The 23,295-nt window shown below is 40.1% G+C and overlaps 1 protein-coding gene across 1 annotated transcript; it reads right to left on the reverse strand.

Moving 5' to 3' along the window:
• Positions 1-883: 883 nt before the first annotated feature.
• On the reverse strand, positions 884-22,921 carry GALNT3 (polypeptide N-acetylgalactosaminyltransferase 3). Its single transcript, XM_042874813.1, has 11 exons — positions 22,842-22,921; positions 13,843-14,443; positions 12,400-12,572; positions 8,487-8,636; positions 8,049-8,283; positions 7,403-7,520; positions 6,806-7,006; positions 5,861-5,992; positions 4,726-4,827; positions 2,071-2,223; positions 884-1,589 (listed from the first exon to the last, which is right to left on the reverse strand). Exons 2-11 carry the CDS (start codon positions 14,352-14,354, stop codon positions 1,467-1,469), a joined length of 1,899 nt encoding a protein of 632 aa, XP_042730747.1. The 5' UTR covers positions 14,355-14,443; positions 22,842-22,921; the 3' UTR covers positions 884-1,466.
• Positions 22,922-23,295: the final 374 nt, after the last annotated feature.

Genomic DNA, 23,295 nt, shown 5'->3' on the forward strand with positions numbered 1-23,295 from the left:
ATTTTCCCCCACATCATAAAACATGCAAATTAAAGGTTACTTTAAAATCTTTGCAATTCAAATCAACCAGCTAAGTGTTCTCCAAATCAGAGTATGAAGTTTATTACAAAATAGTTTACCTTGTTAAAGTGCAATTTTTATGTGATCTTACATGCTTTAAGTTGGGGTGATCATTAATCTCACATTCATACCCTGAAGTAAACATTTCTAAGTGAGAGTAAATCTCTGTTCCTTAGAAGGACATTTTTGTACAGAGTTACTTTCACTAAAGAAGGCCTGAAATACTCACAGTCAGAAAATGGGCATGATTGGCAACTGCAATGAAGGCTAACAGAGTAGTGCTTAGCAAGTGTGCATCCAGTAAAAGAACCAAAGAAATAAATATTATTAAAATAATCAGAGGAAGCCTATTTCGGAAGTCATAGCTCTACATTATCTACTTAAGTACATTTTTGGATCCTTAAAGAATACACTATTTCATTAAAATTGCTAGCAAAGCAGTTTGGAAAGTCAACTTCTCACTGTTAAAACTGAAGTCAGTACTTCAAAAAAAGAGGAAGCATCAAAAAATAAATTTTAAAAAAATATCCATATTTAGGTGTTTGCACAGTAAATTATGTACAAATAATATTAGAAACATATTAGGTAAACACTGCATAAATCACTAAAAGCTGAAAAGAAAACATGTTAGTAATTTAAAAGCAGTAACAAAAAGCTGAAAATGTCAACAGTGTAACTGCCATGAATTTTAAACTTCATGACATCATTAAAAAAAGTACAATTTTGGCTAAACAAAAGGAGATTAATATCAGAGTAGGCAGGTTTTCCATTTAAATAATTCCATATAAATAACATATTTCAGTGAGAATTATTTTTTCTTCTACAACAAAAGGGTTGCTTTGCTAGAGGCACAACAGCACAGTATGGTAGCCTCTTTGGTTCTTTTTCAAATGAGGGAGTTTAAAAAAAAAGTAGTGAGCAAAGTTTCACTTAGTGAAATAAACAACTTTTTAAAAAATTACATAAAGTCAACCAATTGAGCAAGAACACACACACACACACACAGCCTTTTGGCTTTCAGATGGCATACGATACTTCCTTGTAACTCTACAAAGTAAACCAGTTGTCTTCAGAAATACTTACAATATGCGGTAAAGCAATATACACATGGTCCCCAAGGTGAAAAGGGACTACAGGATCTATGAATCAATGGTTAACACACAGTCTTATCATGCAAATATTGTAAACATTATCTTTAATTGGGACCTCAAACATTCTTTGGTGTAACAGACTCCTAGGGAATCTCTGACTACACATTTTATATCCAATTCACACAGTAAAGAAAAGGAAGAAAAATTTTGCATTTGAAGTATACATTCCTTTAAAACACAGTATACATATATGGTCTCTGTTTAGAAATGGAACTGCTCTTTTAATAAAATGCTCCTGTCTATAGATAGCAAATCTTAATTGTTGTGGCCAAAGATCCACTTCTGGAAGGGGTCTGATGGGTTGCAGGAAACCAAACTGGGATGCTCTCCATTTCCTGTAAGGCACATATGTAGTGCTGCACTGTACAGAGTTTGATCCTAAAGTGGGTAAGAAAGAAGAGGGGAAAAAAAAAAAAAAGGTAAACACTGAAAATGCTGTTTTCCTCCATACATCATTTTCTGCAAGTTCATTGTTGTAAAAAAAAAAAAAAAAAAAAAAAAGAGTAGGTGCATGCTGTGCAGAAGGGGGCCAGGAAAAGAGTAGTATGCAAGTGCTAACTTGTTTTGCTAGTAAAAAGAATTATTTTAAAAGATCTAAGCATTTGAATTGACTTCCAATGCATGTCCAGACATACACAATAAAACACATCAACTGTTTTTGTAAGTGACTCTTCCAGTGAAATCATCAAGTTTTGAGCAGGTAACCAAAAAGCTATAATTATCTAAATTTTCTTCCCAAAAAGGAACTTACTCCTTTTTTGGCTTCAAGTTCTGTTTTCTTGGGTTTTCTCTTTTATTAAAAACCATAAATTAACTCATCACTGATAAAACGCCCATCTTAGACTGCATGTCTAAATACCTTTTGATGCTGCCATTGCTCTTCTCCAAAGGCAAAGATTTTCTGGCCTTTGTAGCTACATTCACGAAGCTGCACAGGTCCTTTAGAAGCATGCAGACAAAGCTCCTTCTGAATGTTATGACGAATTTCATGGTGTGCAGAATACTCAAAGTACTATTCAAATAATTTTTTAGAAGTTTAGTAAGTAAATATCAACGAGAGTATTAAATTAACTCTGACATTCCAATACACGAAACAATAGATTTCTTTTGTTATTCAACAGTTTGAAACTACAGAATCATTTCTTTGACTTTTAGCATACACGTCTTAGAAGTGTTTCTTAAAAAATGCCTTTTTTAATTCTGATGCAATGGAATACAGTGAATAGTACTTAAATGTAGAATTAGTTAAATATATATATATACACATATACATATATATATTTAGTGCATGTACACAATCATGCAAGATTTCATTGCATGCACTCCCAGAAATCTTAACTAATACATGATACAAAGGGAAGAGTAGAAATAGTTGTATGGATAAGTTTAATTTTGTCATTTAGTAACTAAAACAAGAAGTTTTATTCAATTTTCATTGTTACATTTTTATATATTCTCAGAGCAACCAAAACCCAATTTTGTCACATGGACAGTACTGATTGCCATTAGTTAACTTTTGCTGCTCGAAGTAAACAATAAATGCTAACAAAAGGATTCTCTGTGAAGTTGTCATTACAAAGAAAAGCGTAATGTAAGGACATAATTTGTGGGTATTTTACTGTTATTTCCTGACAGAAGATTACTTTCAAGTCTCAGGTATCCTTGGCTATAGTTCAGGTCTAAACAGGCATTTAATTCTAACAGTTACAGACACAGCAGTCCTTTTATACCTCATATCCTGAACATCCTGGTCTCTTTCTTTAACCAGCAGGCTTTCTATCACTGTGTCTCACGACAACTGTTTCTTGGCTCCCTGTGTCAGCCTTTGCCATATCTGTCCTTTGACAGCCCACACTCAGTTAGCACCCTGTTGCTTTCAACTGTCTGTCCAATTAGCCAGTTTCCATCCTCCCTCCTTGCCTTGGGAATCGATGCGAGCAACACTGAGGAACAGACACCTCACTCCTAAGTTCCTACGCCCAGCGTCACTACCTGAAACAGGTACTGTTAGGTACCTGCTTAGCCATTTAGCTCCCAAACATAACAGTTTAATCTGTTCATCTAAGTAAAGCTTTTTTAATTTATCTTTGAATCTTAGGGACTCTCTTTGAGCCCTGAAAATAGGACTTGGAAAATTGCTTTAGGAATTAATTTATCTTAGACATTGAAATGGACATATTATCACCTCTAGAATATGTTACAAATGAAAAAAAGTTACACAACTTTTATACAACTCTGAAAACTAGGTTCTCTGTTCCACTCCCCTCTCCTACCTCAAACATAGGTGGAAAGGAGAGGTAACATGAAAAACTGCAGCCTGCACTGCTAAAGTCTGGTAAAGAGCATAAAGCAACGGAATGTGAAGGATTAAGTAAGCAAATACCTACATCTCTTGTGTATTACTAGCACAACCTATATTAAAAGAATAAAAGCTGTTACGGCATGGCAAAAGGAAAAACAAAGAACACACTTAAAAAGACAGTTTTAGTATAATCCAAGGTAAGTTAGAGAGAGGTGACAACAGAAGCATATAGCAGGTCTTTTAATATAACATCTTGATACAGTATTAATACAGTATTAATGACTGTGACCATTTGAAAAGGATAATATAACACCAGAACAAAATAAAAAAAAATTCAGTACTGCAAGGAGCTAACATAACAGGGTAGCGATTAAACTAGACAGTATTCCTTCTCCCACTAATATTGATTAGGAAAGCATCAGCTGAGTAGGGTCAAGTGTCTGAGTTTCCACAGTGCCATAAATGGTTGGCTTTTACAAGTCAAGTTCATTCCCCAAATAACTATAAAACAGCACTGTACATTTCTGGGGGAGGGAGATGCTAATTTTTAAATATTATAGTGCCTGAAGAATTCAGTACTGGACATCAATAAACGTCTGCAAGTCATACTGCAGGAGAAACAGGAGATCATTGCTCCCCCAAGAGCTAAGCAACAAAGAAAGCTCCTCTTGGACAAGTTCAGTCATGTAGTTTACTTGCATGAGCCAGTATAGAGTAGATCACTTTGACCTCACACTACGAGGCTGTAAGCATGACAGGAAAGATGGCTCAGGCCGACCACTTGGTCTCCCACCACTGGCCAGATTCCCATCTTCCTTGACAGTGTGAGTCCTGCTGATAGAGACAGAAGCAATAGGAGGAAGCATAAGGAAAAGAAGAGTTAAGAAGAAAACACAAGAAAGTAGTAAAAGTAGGCTGAGAAGATTCTGCACAGGAACAAGAGACCATGTGAAGTAGTGCTATTACGTAAAAAATCTGAATCTGTATGTTGAACATAGGATGTTAGATGTGGGACACAACAAGAAGAGCGGTGAAAAAAACCTGCCTTGAACAAATATATATACACACACACACATATATACATTTGAATTCTTAAAAAACTATATAAAAAAAAAATGTAAATCTTGCATGCTAAATATGAGTCCATTTCACTACATCAAGTTAAAAGCTTTACTATGGTAAACGGTTGATCATAAAACCCAGATATTTTACCTGATTTCCTCCAAGTCCATGACAAGAATACATAATCAATGGTTTGCCACCATGGTTGTTTTCACCAACATCCAGACACATGTGGTTACCTACATTTTTTAGCTAAAAAAAATTTGTTAACAGCAAAAAAGAAATACAAAAGCTCAGTGAGGATGAGAAAAAAATAAACTGCCTCACTTGTGTAGAAGCCTAATCTTTATCTTATTAATTAAAACTGTTAATTTATTTTTGCTTTCTACTTTGTTCAAATTTTAAAATCTTGTTCCCACAGAAGTATTTTTTTCTTCCTAAAAGTCTATTAACTTCATACAGTTGTCTACAGCCATGCACTGTGAATTACTCAACTACCATTCTCCATGGTGAATCTGATGATTCAGATTACAATTTGAAAACACACACAAAATATTCAAAACTAGAGAAAGGGGAAGTTTTATTTGTAAATACATGCTAAATATTCAGAATTGTTTAATACTTTGTTGGCTTTAGCATTATAGAATCATAGAATCACCAAGGTTGGAAAAGACCTAAAAGATCATCCAGTCCAACCGTTCACCTATTCCCAATAGCTCCCACTAAACCATGTCCCTCAACACAACATCCAGTTATGCAGTCTAAGAGGTTAATTGACAGAGAATATGGAGTGATCTTTAAAATAAATAATGTTCATCATAAACCTAATTCAGAGTAGTATACAATTGCCAGAGTACAGCCTTCCTTCCTAATGTGAATTAAAAATTCTCTCTGACTTTTCACTATATAAAGCTAAATTTATTTTGACAATTCAGGAAAACTCACCACCTGTTTAGAACTTGTGTAGTACTTCTGTGGCAGTCACTATTAAGTCATGGGCAGAACGCTGACTATATTATCAGGCTCCAAGACCCCTTTAAGCAAAGCTACTGTTGCTTAAGAAGAGTATTTGCTTAAGTTTCATATAATAACATCAGTAGAGCCATAAAATACTCAAATAGCAAGATATGCAGGTGAGACTCATCAATCATCAACAGTACTGATAGAAAACTCCACAGCAATTAACAATAGCTAAAATGTAAACACTATGGCTAAAGTAGCACAAAGGATTAGCTAATTTCTTGAATTCTAGAATACCAGAGAAAAGAATTAAAATTAAACTCACATATCCAGAAAACAAAGGATTTAGGTCTGGAACATATACTTCTGGATAAACATTATTCAGATACCAGGTAAAATTTTTACACTGCAAACGTTGCCTTAAGTCGAGTCGTTTTGAGATGTCTCCAAATGTTTTCTGTTGCAGGAAGAGAAATGTATTGATATTATTAATATTTTTGTACATATAAATCTATAATATCCTGTTCTGTAGCATCAAAAAAGTAGATCTTTTTTAAAAAGTAACTGTGCTAGTACACAACTTGTTTTTCATAACACCACTGACATCCTGCCTGTAGCATCTCAGAGCACAAGAAAGAAAAAACCATTGTGACATGAAAAAAAAAAAAAAAAAAAAAAAAAGAAGTACCCGTAGTTCATAGAGTGCTTTAACAGTGCTATAAAGTGGCAATGTAAAAACAACTAAAGACCATACTGACCACAGCCATAAAGCTAACCGCTGAGTATATCTCACTAAAGAGAATGCTTAAGTGGATTAGTTCAATAACTAGCGTAATACTTGCTATCTCCCACACAAATACAGTATCTCCCACACAAAATCCAGTTGTGTTTTTCTGCTAAGCTTGCTTGGGAAATCTACTGCTATCACTGCTACAATGTCCATATAAAGGGTTAAAAAACATCTTCTAAGAGAAAAGTATAAAGTTCCAGCTGGTAAATTACTAAAGTTCCAGATCAGTTATAAAAACAACCTTCCCCAGCAAAGCCTAAATTTAACTTAAGTTTCTAAATTGACAGATATAGGATTGATTTTTTTTTTTTTTTTTTTCCCCGAAAGGGAAGGTTGTAAGATTAATTAAACTGAACTATGTCTGTATTTTCACTAAAATGTCTACACTTCAAACATACTTTGTCAATAAATAACTTTTTGCTCACCAAAATTTTCAATGCAGCAAGTGTGATTTCTAAAACCACCACCATCACCACCTACTTGTTTCACAATTTTTGCTGCCTCTGTGTTTCTTCGGTAAAAAATTTCTTTATATTCATCCATCCAGACTTCTGCGAGGCGGACTTGATTACGTGTGATTACTTGAGTACCTTTTGGGAAAGTATGGGGACTCTTGCTGCGAAAGACATGGCCAACAACAGAGCAAGGCATGATCTCCAACTGTCCACCACATTGCCATACCTAACAATAACATTTTTTGTATAAGTGCAATGAAGTTATGATTAAGGAAATGGAAGAAAAAAAAAAAAAAATTCAGCAACGCTACTGTTCTCTTAAATAGAACAAAACAACACTACCAGCAAGAGAGTATATATCAGGAGCACTGTAGGTGAAATTCCTTATCAGGTAAACCCTGTAAAATGTACATTTCAGCTATCAACATTAATGACATTTAAATAAAAATAAATCACTTTAGTGAGCAAGTTTGTAGCTTATTTCATAGGTTATTAGTAATCAATTTGCCATGTCCTAGATGGCTGATTAAGCAGAGTAGTCAAGATACAATACTAATTTGTTCTCAAAAATCATGTAGACTGTTAGTGTAGAAACCAGTATTAAGTAAGTAGCTAAACTTACTCTGAAAGACATTTCTATATTTTCACCTCCCCATATTTCCATTTCATCATCATAACTTCCAATGTGTTCAAAATACTTCTTTGATATTGAAAAGAGACCTCCAGCAAAAGTAGGTGTTCTGCAAAAAGAGAAGATTACTGTGGAAAAGAAGATTCAAACTACGTTTAACGTAGGTTTTCCAAATATAGATATGAAAACTCAGTACTACTGTTCTGGAATGTTTCTTAGCATTTGTCAGTGCTTCACTCCATTAAAATATTTTCCTGGCACAGGTTATTAAATCTGCCCCCATTGAGTCTCATTCCACAGTTTTATTGTCACTCATTAACAAACAGATTATCAGACAGTATCAGTAAAAATAACATATTTTCCCTGTATGGAGGGAAAGTTACTACTCCTTTAAACCAGTAACATGTCTGAGGGCAAAGAATGCACTGTATTGCATGTTTTAAAATGCATAACCAGGCTCCTACAGAAAACATTACATAAAACATCTAAGATGCTAAGACTTGTGACTATACTCAATATGAGTAACTAATTCATTTACAAACAGCTTTTTATTAAGAAAAAAAAAATCAAAACCAAACAAACAAACAAAAAAAAAAACCACAAGAAAATTGAAGGATATTATTCAAGTTACATTTACCTGATTGGATAGGTTTCATCTTTTCTTCTTTTATTTTCATATTTAGGAAGAGACTCCCATCCAAATGACAAACTCCAGTCAAAATTTCCTCTATTGTGGTTATGCCCATAAGGAGATGGTTTACTAAATTCAAAAGTATTGAGATCTATAGATGCAATATCAGGGCTTACAACAGCAACAGAGTTCTCAGCTATTCTTGCCAATAATGGTTCTAACCAGCCATAGAAGCATTCACCTATAGAAAAAATGGGAACAAGTACTGAATTTTCAATTTGACTATATGGTAGTATAATGGGAATAATTTAACATGACCATAGCAAGCCAGTACAGTTTGTAAACAGCACTTAACTATGACATAAAATAGCAGTAGAAGAGCTAATACTTCATGTTCATAACTCGTAAAAAATCTGTAGCATTAAATCAAAGACAATCACTTACAGTGAGCATCCAGAAAGGTGAGGGTCTCTCCTGTTGCTACTGAAGCTCCCAACAACCGTGCACTGATTAGACCTTTCCTTTCCTTTTGACGGACTACTTTAACAATCTGAAATTGCTTCACGTACTCATCAAGTTTATCATGCAAGTATTCTAGAAAGAGAAATTGTGTTCAGGATATTGAGTACATATGGCATGGCCTAAAATTTCACTTTACTAAACTAAGAGGACGAACAATTCATTCTAATTCCAGCAGTGACCTCAACATTAAAGCAGTGAACAAGTCCTGACTGTTGAATGTAATTTTTAGGGGCTGAGTTCTGTTGAGACTGAGGATGAAGGAAGAAGCAATTGGCAGACAACAGGGCTTGGAGAACTGAAAATTTAATTTTAAAAGACAAAAGACACTTGCTGGAACAACTGTTCAGCTGAATTGACAGCTTGACTATCAACTCAAAATCCATTCTCACAAATACATCAAGCAAATGCATCATGTACCTACTCAACAGTGTATTTTACTCCAGGTTTTCAGAGGCTACTGTATTTACTCTTGACAGAAGCTATATTTAAAAAAAAAACAAACAAAAAAAAAAAACCAAAAAACCACCACCATAAAAAAACCCTCAACTTAAACATGAAAAATTTGGGAAAGAATCTCACATTCTTCATAAAACATCATGCTCTGCCACCCTCTGCCTATCATCATGTCCAACCCCTGGTTCCACAAAGGAGTACCCAAACCCTACACCTGAGAGCTGTGTCCAAATGCTCCCTGAGTACCAGCAGCTCAGGCTGTGTCCACCACCCTCTGGTGTAGAACCTTTCCATCATATCCAGCATGACCCTCCCTATTCAGCTCTGTGCCAGGCCCTCAGGCCCTGTCACTGCCAACACTGATCACAGTTCAGCACTGCTCCTTCACTCCCCTGTGAGAAGCTGCAGGCCACCATGAGGTCTCCCCTCTGCTCTGGGCTGAACAAACCCAGGAATCTCAGTCACCAGTGTAGCCCTCCTTTGCCTGCTAATACTTTTATGTCCTTCTTATGTTGAGGCACCCCAAACTGCATTCATTGCTCCAGGTGAGGCTGCACCAGACAGAGGAGAACAGGACAACCCTTCCCTCGCCCAGTGCTGGCCCTGACGCAGCCCCAGGTGTGGTTGGCCCCTCTGGCTGCCAGGGCACACTGCTGACTCAGATCCAACTGGCTGTTAACCAGATTACCCAGATCCATTCCCAAAGGCCTGCTGTCCAGCCCCTCGTCTCCCAGTCTGTACATAGAGCCAAGGCTTTCCCCACTGGGGAGCAGCATCCAGCACTTCCTTCTTCCTCATAAAAATGATGAGCACTGTGAAATCTGTGAAAGCAGTGTTCAAGAAGCATCTGGATGATGTGCTGCATGATATGGTTTAGTGCTAGTGGTGGCAATGGTGATGAGGAGATGGTTGGACTAGATGATCGTGTAGGTCATTTCCAACCTTGTGATTCTATGATTCTATGATCTGTCAAGACCTTGGTGCGAGGCCTCTCTACTCCTAGAGTGTCAACACTCCTCCCAATTTAACATCATCCACAGATTTACTTCAGATCTTTACTGGAATAATTGATGAAAACATTAAAGAGTACTGATTCAAAAATGTACTCCTGCAGAATCCCACTAGTGACAACTAGGGCAATTCTCAGACCATAGTCTCCCCTTTCCCAATACAGCCATGTTTTGATTGTCATGAGAGATTCTCAGGGTCACACCACCATGGCTTTCTGATGTCACAAGCCTCCTCCCTGCCAACTACTATAAATATGGGGACTCTGCCAACAGAAAACCAGCTACCAACAGCCTTGGGTCTTGGTGAGCTTATTCTGGCACAATGGACAATTTAGATAGAATCCTCCTTCCCACCTCTGCATAGGAGGATAGAGCCTCCTCCACCAAAGAAGCTTAGGCTTCAAGGGAGCAGCAATGAACCTGAGCCAATGAATGTGGATCCACCCAAAGGCCATGTCAAGCCCATGGAGGTAGATCTACCTTCAGAAGTGAAGAACCAATGGAAGTGGATCCACCTCCATCAGGGCAGGACAAGTGCTATAACATCATGCTTGCTTGGAGACATTACCTCATCCACTGCCAGCACACCAGCCCTCAATTTCCATCTTGGTGCTGAAATATCACCATCCACTAGAGAGCCCCAGCATCAGATGCTGCTCCCTATCACCCTTCCTATCCTGCCTCCCATTCTCATCCTTGCCAAGGCCTCTCACTTCTTCTTTCCCAAGCTCTGAGGAAAAGGGAAAGACCAGGACTGGAATCCACTGAGCAGCTGCACTGAGACAACAGGAATCCAGTAGATGGCCCTGAGCTCCCTGCAGCATCCAGGTGAGCCCTGAGGAAGAGGGCAGGACTGGGACTGATATCCAGGCAAGCCCTAAGGATGAGGGTAGGACTGGGACTGATGCCCTCTGAGCTGTTCTGAGACAACAGGGAGAGTCCAGCTGATGGCCTCAAGCTCCTTGCTGCCATCTAGGTGGCATTAGGGGAGCTCCACAGGCAGCTGTTCCTTTGAAAAAGCAGAGAACTTTGGTTTGGGTGGAAAAAAGGGCTGATGGACATCATGAAACCTCATTCCAATTCCTTCATTAGGACCTTTATTCAAGATTGGACAGTAAGCAATCTAAAAGGATGATACAAAAAAAATAATAAATTATTAAAAAAAAGCAAAACCAGTAAGTGCCTCCATTTTTGGTACTTTCGAGGCTGCACTGGGACTCCTGCAACCCCTCCTGCTCTCCCCAGTGCCAAACAAATTTGCCCTATGGGGTGAGAGCCCAGCTTAGGCCTCAGGCACACCCAGCAGCCCAGGACAGGCTGAGGGTTCAGCCTTTGCCCAGTGTTGGGCACAGAAGGCTGTGGTGGCTATAGAGCAGTAGAAGTGCCTCCTTCTCACTGCAGGGCAGCACTGAAGGATGGGAGAAGCCTCAGCAGCCCCCAGCACCTGGTGGTTGGGGCAGGCATGGTGGATGGCACAGGAGGGTGCTGTCTGCTGTACCGAAAGACAGCTTCAGTCACTCACGAGGAACTCTGTCATGGCCTCAGCCCAGCTCAGAGCTGTGGCCTCCACATCCCCAGTGGCCTCTGCAGCCACAGGAACCAACATGGCCACCCAGATGAAGCTCCTAGCCTACGTATGGCTGCAGTTACTGCATCCACCGCTGTCTCCTGCATCTGCCTATCCAGACCTCTGAGCTCTCCCAGGACGGGCCTCGCCGAAGCAGATGTTTACTCAACATTTCCTACACTGCCCCCCCCCAATTTGTTTGCAAAACAGCAGTGTGGGGGAGTACCAAAGAGAGTCATTTTCACACATACTTCGTAAAGGCTTTCTTTTTGATCTCTCCCAATTTTTCCACCTCTCACAGTAAATTGAAAGAAAGCAATCCCAGATTTCCAATCCAGAAAAACTTCACCACAGCTAGGAACAGCTGCTGGATGCCAAATTACGATGAGTTTCATCGCATTAAATCTTCATAAAAACTAAGAGCTATGACCCAAACAAGAGCATCTTCAGACAGAAAAACAGCAGAGGTTCAAACCTCCCAAGCCTGATGCCACATTTACCACTGATACCACAGTTATCACTGAGCTCTTCAAAGGTTTTAAATTCCTTGACGTAATCAGAATAGGTTTTAAAAGCCTCTCAGAAGAAAATTTCATACTTGACAATTCTCGCAAAGAAAAAGCGAGGGAGAAATATTTTGTATTTTAAAGGAGAACAAAAGGAACAAAAGTACTTGGAACATCATAAGGTGTTTAGTATGGCTGTAAGGAGATGATAGCCTCTTTTATCTCATTCTATATATAATCCTAACACACTTTCTATAAAATAAATAATACGTTCAATGAAAAATGGAAAGACTTCTTACCATCAACACTGGCATCATCCACCAAAATAATTTCCTTTAGCAGTATGGCAGGAGAAGTGTACATCACGCTGTGAACAGTTCTGAGCAGAGTGGACCATGCTTCATTATGAAAAACTATTATAACACTTGTGGTTGGCAATGGTGGGCAACGCTTGAACTTTTGTTCAATGCATCTGCAGATTAGAAAGCATCAGATGTCAGAAAATGGACAAAAAGTTTTGATTCAACCTCTTAAGAGAAACCCTACTCTTCCCAGTATGAAGGTGTATAAATATGGACATTAAATCTTTCAGCTTCTCCAATTTCTGTCCAAGTTTTGGAGCACAAACATAGCACAAAAACAACTGGAAAAGCTGTAAGAAGTATTCTGTAAACATCTGGCAAATAAGAACTCCACCTGAACAACTGGCTCAACTCTAGTTCTCTCACACAACATTTGAGTGTATTTCATGGAGCACCCAGGCCTTATTCAGACAAAAACACATTTTTCTATTAAGACCAGCAGATACTGAGCTGAAAAGTCAGACCATTACTATTGAAATACAAAAATATGAGAAAAAGTATTTACTTGAAATTGAAGAAATGCAGTTTGAAATAGAAAAATAGAACAAATCAAATTCAGGACTTGACTTTTTCTTAGAAACACCACATAATGCTTAGAGCAATACAAAACATTCAAGTGAAACAACTTTAAACATACAGGTTTTCAAGACTGGTGTATTCTGGACAGAACTTTAAACCCAACTGTGAGTCAAGCTAATGAGACAATGTTTCTGTATTCATAAATTGCACACTTACTGTTTATTGCCTGCCAACTCTAGAGGCTGGCATACTTCCCAAGGCAATTATCACATCTATTGCCAAAGCCCTCACAAAACATACAGGCCAAGTCTCACCAGACAGTTACACTCCCATAAAGATTATTGTGATCTGCACCACACATAAAGTGCTGGCCACCCTACCAGCACCAGCTCAGTAAGGACTGTCACTTCTGACATCGACAGATAAAGAATACCGAAGGAGATTTCTCAGAACCAAAATCCACTCTAACCATGAAGTGCTACTGTTTTGTTATCAAAATCATAATATGCCAGTGGCTTTATTAACACTTAATATTTTGTTTTAAAAAGAGTAGGGAATGGATTTTAAAACAGAAGGAAGTTTAAACCATATTTTCAGTTTTCTCCTAAGTAAAACATAGCAGCTTCCAGAAAGTCACTGAGAAAACGTAGCAGAAAACCTTATTTAAATATGTTTAACATGAAATGTGAACCTTTCTAAATATTCTTGGCTTCTGCACTCTGGAACATTATGTACTGTAAATGACCATGTATAACCCAGACATTTCCCTTTCTAAGCGATAATCTAACGCTAAACTCAAATCATAGCCTTCACACTTCTGTCAAGGTATTCAGCTAGCAGGACATACACATTTCCACATACTCAGGAGGTCGAGTGTCCGGTCCAAGATCCCGGTGTAACGAAATCCTATCACTTGCAAATACATTGAAACAGTGTTTTTCTTCTCCACGCTCTTTTTCTTTCTGCTCTTCTGGATTTAGGTTGATGGTTTTAAATGCTTTACCAGAAGCTCCAGGAGCGTTAGGATCTTGAAGGGGTCGATCTAGAAAGGGTTTCAGTTCCATCGTAGTGTAGTGTCCTGGCAAACAGTGTCTGTCTCCAGGAACCTTAGTTTGCCTTACAGGTGCTTTTATCTGCATTTTTGGCTTTGCACCATTGACATTGTTCATAGCATTTAGCACAAGACCTAATACATGACTCTTCTTTCTGACAACTGGCTCAATCCCTCCTTCATCTCTAAAATCTTGGACACCAACTTCTCGTTGCAGTAAAAATAAAAATACTATAAAGACAAACACAATAATGCTAAATTTCCAAAGTTTCCAGTGAAAAAATAATTTCTTGAATATTTTAGGCATTATTTTCAAAGCCATTCTAGTTCTAAAAGTTTATCACAAAACAAAAGCTTCTCTGAATGATGTTCTTTAATACTATTTTACAGCATATCTTGAAAAGAAAATACCTGTAAATCAAAACAAAAAGTAATACGTTAGACAAACAGTACTTACAACAATGTAGAGCTACAAGAAATTACTTGGCAGGAATTAATTCAAACTCCCCAGCATCAAATATCACGTGTCCATGAATTAAATATAGGATTCACCTATCTGTAAAATACCCGAATGCACTTCCCCTTTTTTTTTTTTTTTTTTGTCAACACACTTCAAACTGAAGAATCAGAAAGCAGGCTTTCTGTACTTAATACTTAAAGTATAAATAAAAAAGTATAAATAATACTTAATTTCTGTATAAAGGCAGTACTTCCCATTAATTTTCCTCCAAATCTTAAAAATTAAGGAATTCTGAGGGAATTTTAGTTCAGTGGTGGGATAGAAGGAAAATTGATGCAATCAACATGGAAGTTCTAGGTAGAAAAACCAGCACTAAAAGTGAACTATAAAGATGTAAAGGGCTCCTCATAGAGATTTAAAATTCCCAATATTTTAAAACCAATTTCCATTTCCAGGTCAGACTCAAGTGACCAGATTGCCAAGGGAGAAATTGTTAAGATTAATTTAGTTACGTATTGTACACGTTAAATGCAGACTTAATACCAGTAATGGGACATGGGGTAATTTAGGCTATGTATCAAGCAGTAAATCTATATATCTTTTGTACAGTATTCTCTGGCATGTTCTGCTGCAACTCATCAAAAGAATATGTTAAAGAGTTCCCCTCTTTCACCTACTAATTTTTATTTATTTATTTATGTATTTTTACAGACGAGCGATTACTCAGTAGCTTTCAAAGACAAGGGAACTATGAAAAATAGTTAAGGACCAGCATTCGAGTGATCAGAATTAAATTCTCTCTGTAAAAATGGCTGTTTACAAGAAGGGGAGAAATAGCAATATCCTGAATTCAAAGCAAGGCTTCATTTTTGTACATGTTGCATCTAAGTGAACTGAGAAAAGAACTAAGCTGCAGCCAGCTAAAAGCCACACTTAATTTCTGCTTGCTAACTACTGACCAAAGAATTGCAAATATATATATATATATAAATAAATAAAATAAAATAAAATTGGAAAAACAACAACAAAAGGTGCAATAATATATACACACAAAGTTATAGAACTTCTAGAAAATTTTAAAAGTCACTTGATTTCCCTCAAGAGTTTGTGAATATGGTCAGGTATCCAGTTGTTTTATATTATAGTTTATTTCAAAGCTAAAGTAATTTATTTTTAAGAAACTCATACATTGTATTTAACTGCTACTAATCTTGTTGTAGCATCACTACGTAGATAATACAATATATAAAAAATACCCTTCACAATGCTCATAAATTTTCCAAGAAAACTCATTTAAAAAATCCAATCCACTTCATCTTATATTATTTTCCCAATTTTATTTAGACCTGAAGATTTTGCACTGCAGCAGATGCCCATATAAAGCAAAACAAACAAAATAAAATCATTCATTCTTTCCTGGGGAAAAGGAAAGAATCTTCACCTCTTTGTAGCCCTCCTCTGGGCACTCCAGTAGCCTTATGTCCCTATATTGTGGCACCCCATGATGCCAGTGCTCTAGGTGAGTCTGCACCAGGCAGAACAGGGCAGGACAATCCCTTCTCTTGACCAGTCAGCAGTGCTGAGCTGTGGCACACTAACTCAGATCCAACTCGCTGTCAACCAGAACCCCCAGATCCCTCCCCCCACAGGGCTGCTTTCCAGCCCCTCATTCCCCTGTCTGTACATAAATCGAGGATCGCCTCATCCCAGGTGCAGAATCCAGCACTTACTCTTGTTAAGCAACATGCAGTTGGCGACTGCCAGCCCTATAACCTGCCAAGATCTTTCTGTACCAAAGCCTCTGCACCTATGAGTGAGTCAACAGCTCCTCCTAATTTAGTACCATCTGCAAGCTTACTTAGTGTGCACTTGAGTTCTGCATCCAGATCACTTATAAAAACAAAACCAGCCCTAAAATGGTGCTTTACAGAACCCCGCTAGTGAATGGCCACCAACCTGATGTAATCCCATTTAATTCAGCCATTTGAGCCCGACCCAATTGTTCACTCATTGCATTACGTTACCTACTGTTCCTGTCTAGCCATATGCAATTTGTCCAGTAAAATACTGTGAGAAACAGCATCAAAATCTTTGATGAAATCCAAAAAGATGACATCAACTGGCTTCTCTTGGTCAGCTAGGTTACTGGCTATGATCAATAACTGTTGTCTTTTAAGTGTTTTCTCCTAAGGTGGCAGGAGAGTCTCTGCTCTGGTGCCTGAAGCACCTCCTCATTGACCTTGGTGCTTGCAGGACTGTTTTTCCCACATGTTTCTTACTCCTCTCACAGCCGCTGCAGAGCATTTTCTAGCCTTTCTTAAAAAATGAGTGTACCACCTGCTGCACCAATGGGTTCAGCTGTGACAGCATTCAATAGTGAGACTGTGCTGGCGCTGGCTGAGACTGGCACAGGGCAGCTCTGTTCACAGAAAGCACCCATCAGTCCCTCTGCTACCAAAACCTTGCTACACAAACCCAATACAGAAAGTAAAACCCTAAGCATCATCAAAGAGACTGCAACCTGTAAAACCACTTCTGCTAAATCTGCCTGGGGTCAGCTTGAGCCTATAGCCTCTGCACCCTCTTAACCACAATTGCTTTCATAACCCTACACAGAAGTACATTTAATTACACTATTGTTTCTCAATGCACAATGCACAAGCATGGCCAATATGAGTATATCTTAAAGCTTAGAATCAATAAGCAACGTAAATATACTGTCTTCAAACAGGAAAATATAAACATCTTTTTTTACAGTTGAGGTACTTGATATCATAAGAGAAGTTTGGCAGTTTCCTTATTTCACAAGAAGCCATTTGGGCACAGTCAGTCAGGAAACTCTGGGGGAGAGGGCAGTAGGTTGGTTTGCTTTCAAACACCATAGCCCTCAAATACTCTTTGTATAACTAACAAAAACCAACATTCTCCAATCACCTCTCTGGGACTCTTCATGGCGGTAAAGATTAAACTCAGATGAGCATCCTGTTATGAGATACAACATGAAAAGGCAGGCAGAAGGTAATTCTACATAACGACATTGAATTTCACCAAAGTTTAACACTGAAGTAACGCTTCAATTTGAGACCTGAATTTTTATTCAAGTCAAAACACTTAAGATTCTCTTTTGATTTGATGATCTGGCCTAAGACTACTCAGAAAAGGTAGAAAAACAACAAACTATGGTTACACATCCGTTATTTGACTTAATAACACTTAGTTTCCACTAACTTAATAATTATGTTAGAGTTAAAAATGCATTTATCGGATTTCTGTTCTCTGCTTTCAGCATTTAAATCAGTGCAACAACTATTATTTACACTAAGCTTGCTTCATCATTTTTTTGCCAGCTTTACGTATGCTATATGAAATTAGGCTTAGTTTCCCACAAAAAAAAAAAAAAAAAAGTCTAGACAGTACCAGAGACATTTTACGTACATTGTTGCATATAATTCTGGGGAATTAAATCTTTGCTGCTGCCAGCTCTGCTATCAGCACAGTAACATGTTCTTCAAGAAAGATTTGATGTGCATAGATATGCTTTACCGAAAAACTTAGTCTAAATTACTGTTAATTTTCTTTGGGATTATTTCCTGCAGAAACTGAGCATATGCAAATCCTTAGAAAAGTCATGATCCACACAGCAAATCAGTCAAAATATCTGTGAAGAAAATAAACACAATCTAAAATTCATCAAGACTATTTCTTACGTCACCCATGTTTTGCACACATCTGCCTTTAAACAAGTCGTATAAGACTTAAGCAGACTAACGAGCAAACACAAATGGGCTTAGCAATTTATTCTGCCTTTGGTTTTCTTCATAACTATTATTTCTTTTTATCTGCATGCACCATGATTTCTCTTTGATGGCACATTTCTCTGTAGTGGAGCTGTGTGCCCTGCCTGTTCATGCATAACCAGTGCCATAATGCACAGGTAAAACACGTCTGCCCCCAGGAATGAGAAGGCAACTCCTGTAAAGGGGTTGTGCAAGGAGAGCAACACAACCTATCCTTTCAACAGGCACTCATACATTCCAGCAGCATGCACAGCAGCATGCTGTGCAGAGAAACAGTGCATGTGGTGTTTCAGAGGTGCTTTTCAGAAGAAAGAGTCAACTGATAACCTTGGGATAGTATGTGCAGCTGGAGTGAATTGCACCAACACTTCTCCTTTGCCACAAATGCACGAACTCTGATACAGATAAATCCCGAGTGCAGTGTTACTGACGAAATACCTTGAAGGGACAGTGCTTAACAATAAGAAAAGGGCTCTCTGCCACACAGAACAGTATCAGTTCCCGGAACACAAACAACTGTCACCAAAGCTGTATGTTTCCTAAGGTTTTTACCCAGAGTAATTTTGTAGTCAGCAATGCAATCTTCACTTGCCACAAGCATTTCATACATTTTTATGGCACAGCAGCATCTGTAAACACAGACCAGGCCACGGTTCTGTCCTTCAGGACATGCTGAAGAAATACGTGGCACAGTTCAATTCCTTGATGTAACTGGTAAGCAAAGTATAAGTTGCTTTTGTTTTGTTTTTAAAAGAAAAGCAGCAGAAAACTTATAAGCACTACAAGCGCCTTCTAAAAAGTGCCAAAAGGCAGCAGCTGCCCTGCTCCACAGCACAGCACAGCAGGCAAGCCGAATGCACAGCAGCCTCTGTTACGTTCTGCCACCCACCAGCTCCGGTGTCACACTGCCTGCCAGCAGCCGGCCTCACAGAACAGCCTCTCTCCAGTACCCATGTGCACACAGCTCCGACTCTGGCAGCTCGCTCTGAACAACACTATTGGCAATCATTAAAAAAAAACCAACTATATGTCACGGTAACCTAAATCATCAGAAGTTCTTGAGGAACAATCCAGTAAGAAGGCATTTCCTGGGGTTGGTGTTCACAACATACCTTTGCTTTTTAATAAAGTTGTTTAAAATCTACCTTTTTTTTATCTGGATGTTAAACAGTGTTCTGATGATTTCTGAGAATGTTTCTTACAGAACTCGAAAAATGCTTTTAAAAGAATAGTAGCAACATTAAGCCTTAAGAATGATTCCAGCCACATCATTTTTTCTCACTATTTAGCTTTACTCTTTATTTAACTCCCATCACTCCAAAATCACAGTCTGGTTAAAACCTTGTCTATTTTGTCCTTCCCCAACACCTTAATGCTCCCCTAAGGAGGAAGCAGGCCTGCAAGGAGCAAACATTGATTAAATTCTGGAGGAAAACCCAGCTGACACTAACGACCAGCTACTCCCCCAGACCAGCATAAATCTGACAAGGGCACACAGTTACACCTGTTGGGTGTTGCTCTGCTAAGGAACTTTCCAGCGCTTTTTGGTTTCTTCACATGAATCCCACAGCAGATTGCACTAAAACATTAGCTATTGAAATAAGCACTTCCACTACCCTGGAAATCAAAAATTTCCTACCAACTAAAAAAAAAATTCAAAAATAAAAATCACTCAATAAAGTCGTACCTGCTTCCCAGAAGAACATGCACACACACATGATGAAGTCATGGCTAAAAAATGCCACATTTGAAGTGAAACATGCAAGTCTAGCTGAATTTGGGCTCTCCATAAAAATCAAGAGCAAAAGCACTTCAGAACATGGGGAAAAGCAAAAGAGCTGCTGAAGTACTGTACCCTGTACTACTGCTTATGATTTATTAGTATTTGACTTAAATAAAGGAACGATTCACAAAACAAAACACGTATAAGTTAAGGATCAATGCTTCATCTGAAAAGGAGAAGCAGAATCTGGTCAGCACCTGCCTGTGCACTCACAGCATCAAGTACTTGCTCCCTGGCTCCACCAAGAATTTCCACTGGGTGTCCCCTAGACAGGGCTGTACCCAACAAGCTGGTGACCAACAAACCCCTGATGTTGCTCCTCTGGATGCATTCTTTGAGGCTCAGCCAGGGGAAATCTTGTTCTGCTCCTGAGTATGTTGTAAGAATACTGAGTGTCTTCATTTCCCAAGTGTCAGTTTTAGAAAGTCTAAGGACATAGATTATTCTAGCACTGACTGAAGTAATTCACCCCAGTGATTACTGCAGAAAAATCAGAAGCAGTAACCTGATGATAACACAATGGATGAAAGAAATTCAAGCAGCAGCAGCAGTCCAGAACACCCAACTGTATTCCAACCTTGTAAGCAGTCTTTGGGAATTTCTTTAAGATTAAAAAAATAACACTACAACTCCTTCCTTCTGTGTATTCTTCTAAGAACTCTTTCAGTATCAGCACTACCACTGCTTTTCTACAGCTGAGCACTGTATGGGATGGGCAGAGATAGAGGCGAATTCTGATAGTTCTCCATGACAATAAATGATGAATTAAAAGTACACGGTGACTATATATTAAAACAATATTTATAGCTTGTTTTTACAGTTTTAGAACTACAACAATGCTCTGAATTTGAGTTAAATTTAAATTTTAGTCAACGTTGTAGCTTCCCTTTTCTTCTTGCCAGTTTGGTTTGGGCTGTTGTTAAAAGCATTCTAAACTGCTCCTAAAAATGCCACGATGACAACTGAGCACCACAGCAGCTGTAAAGTGCTGTTATAACTTCATAGTATTGGTGTCTGATTTTTATTTAAGCACCAGAAAACAATCTCTGGATCATATCCAAGGGATTTTTTCCCCCCCAATTGCAGTAATGTTTCTAAGATAAGAACAGCATCTAAGTATTAAGTGCAGGCCCTGAAGTCACAGTTTTACACTCTAATTTGCCTTAAAATTTGTTTAAACCAGAAGAATGAGGGGAAAAAAGAAAAAAAAAAAAAAAAAAGAAAAAAAGAAGAAGAAGAAAAAAAGCTTCCTCATGTTTTTGCTTTGTTTATTCTGAAATGCACTGAGCTTTATTGGGTCAGTCACTTCCAAACTGCAGGAAACTCTGAGGTGCCATCTCTTTGCTCTTGCCCTCACCTGACCAGTTCTGCATGTCACTGCTGAACAAACTTCCCTAACAAACAGAAGTAGTGGTTTGACTACAGGATGTTATTCCTAAGTAGCTGTAAGTAGTACTGTGACACTGTTTCGCTGTTTATAAGCAGAACTATAACCTACAGCACAAAGTAGTAGCAAAGCTAAGGAAATGCAGACAACTCTGGGGCAAGACTACACTTCACAAAATGTAACACTTCGCAGCCCAGAAACTTGAAGCACTTTCCAATCTTACAGAAGATAAACACAGAAAAACTTAAGTGCTGGCAAGCAACTGAGCATCAGTTCATGCTACGACCGTGACTCCCTGCACTGCCAGAAATGGGGAGCCCTGCACATCGTATAGCTCATTGAGCAGACAAGCAGCACACGTTTGTCCAAAGCACAGAGGAATTTCCTGGAGCAATGCAGTCGGTAACCAAGGGCCGCACCACAAAGGACGCTGCTATTTTGACAGCAGTCACAGTATCCAGCTGCCCCACCTAAAAACAGGGCAAGGTTAAACGGCCACACAGCCACAGGGCAGGGAGGGCTGCTCTGCCGCTCCCCACGGCATGACAGAAATAGTAGCAACCAACCTACCCTCCGCAACTAACTTAATTTCTACTTTACTGTTATAGATGCCTCAGGAAGGCGGCAGCAGATGACAAAGCGACCGGGCCTGCGGACAAACCCTGCTAGAAGCAGCGCAGTAAGCCACAGAGCGGCCAGGCTCAGCCCAGCAGCACAGCGCTGCCCGTAGGCGAGATCCAACGGGCAGAACTAGGGCACAAGATGTAACGATTTTTGAAACAGAAGGCTAACGCGTGAAACGCTCTGAGGTGAACGTGTAACACTCAAATTGCCAGTAAGGTACTTCTTGTTTGATCAGCAAAAACGTTTAATAAAGACTTCTCAGCATAAACATGCTCACACAAAGATAGCCTCAGCTTCGCTCGTTTCTATCTGTCTCACAAGTTTTATTGCCAGCTCTCGGATACTGAGAAAACGAGCGAAAGCCACGCGTAACACGGAGCGCTGGGAAGCCCGGCCAGCACGCGCCCTCGCTCGGGGCAGGACGGAACGCAGCACGCGGAGCTGCACGACGCCCCGCCGGGACATCTCGCGGTCACCGCACCGCTGTGGGGCCCGGGCCGTGGCCGCCACCGCCGCCTCCAGCGGTCACCGCCCGGCCCCGGCCCGCGCAGCCCCGAACGCCGGCAGCCCACCCGGCCCCGTCCCTCACGCCCGGCCCGCTCAGGGCCCCTCCCCGCCCGACCCCCGGCGACACGAGGGGACCACGTACGCTTCAGGGGGCTCTCGGGGAAGGGATCTCCCGCCGGGCCCCGGCCGCGCGCCCGCCCCCAAACCGCCCACCCGAGGACAGCGGAGCCGCGCGAGCCCCCGTCACTCACCCGGTTCGGAGGGAGAAGGGCCGTCCAGGCGAGCGGCTACCGGCGGAGGGAAGCGCGGTGTCCGTCCCGGCCGGAGGCCGCCCACGGCGCACGGAGGCTGCGGCGGCGCCTTCCGCTCGGCGGCAGCCAGGTGCGCGCCGCCCCGCGCCTGCGCGCCGCCCCGCCCTCAGCCTCACCTGGCGGCCAGGTGCGCGAGGCGGCGGCGGGAAGCGCACGGATCTTCTCTTCAGCAGCTTCCGCGCGCCGCGCCCGGAGGAGCGTTACGTCCGCGCATAGCGGGGCAGCCGCTGCGCGCGGTAACGGGCAGATCGCGGTGGAAGCGCGGCAGAGCGGCGCTGCGAGCTTTCGCCAATCCCGGCCGTGCTGCACCGCGCGCGGCCGAGTGCTGCCCGCGCACGTTGCTGGGAGACGGCACAAAACGCTGGAGCTGAGATCAGAACTCGAGAGAAGGGAC

This window comes from Lagopus leucura, unplaced genomic scaffold, assembly GCF_019238085.1.
Source record: "Lagopus leucura isolate 7727_CA_CO unplaced genomic scaffold, USGS_WTPT01 Super-Scaffold_100012, whole genome shotgun sequence".
Lineage (NCBI taxonomy): Eukaryota > Metazoa > Chordata > Aves > Galliformes > Phasianidae > Lagopus > Lagopus leucura.

Excerpts from the sequence above, each read along its gene's own strand:
- GALNT3 (XM_042874813.1), bottom strand. The coding sequence starts at position 14,354 with ATGGCTTTGAAAATAATGCCTAAAATATTCAAGAAATTATTTTTTCAC. Across the intron at positions 8,637-12,399 it reads GGATGATGCCAGTGTTGATG|AATACTTGCATGATAAACTT; the intron begins GTAAGAAGTCTT and ends TTCTCTTTCTAG. Across the intron at positions 2,224-4,725 it reads ATGGACTTGGAGGAAATCAG|TACTTTGAGTATTCTGCACA; the intron begins GTAAAATATCTG and ends TTATTTGAATAG.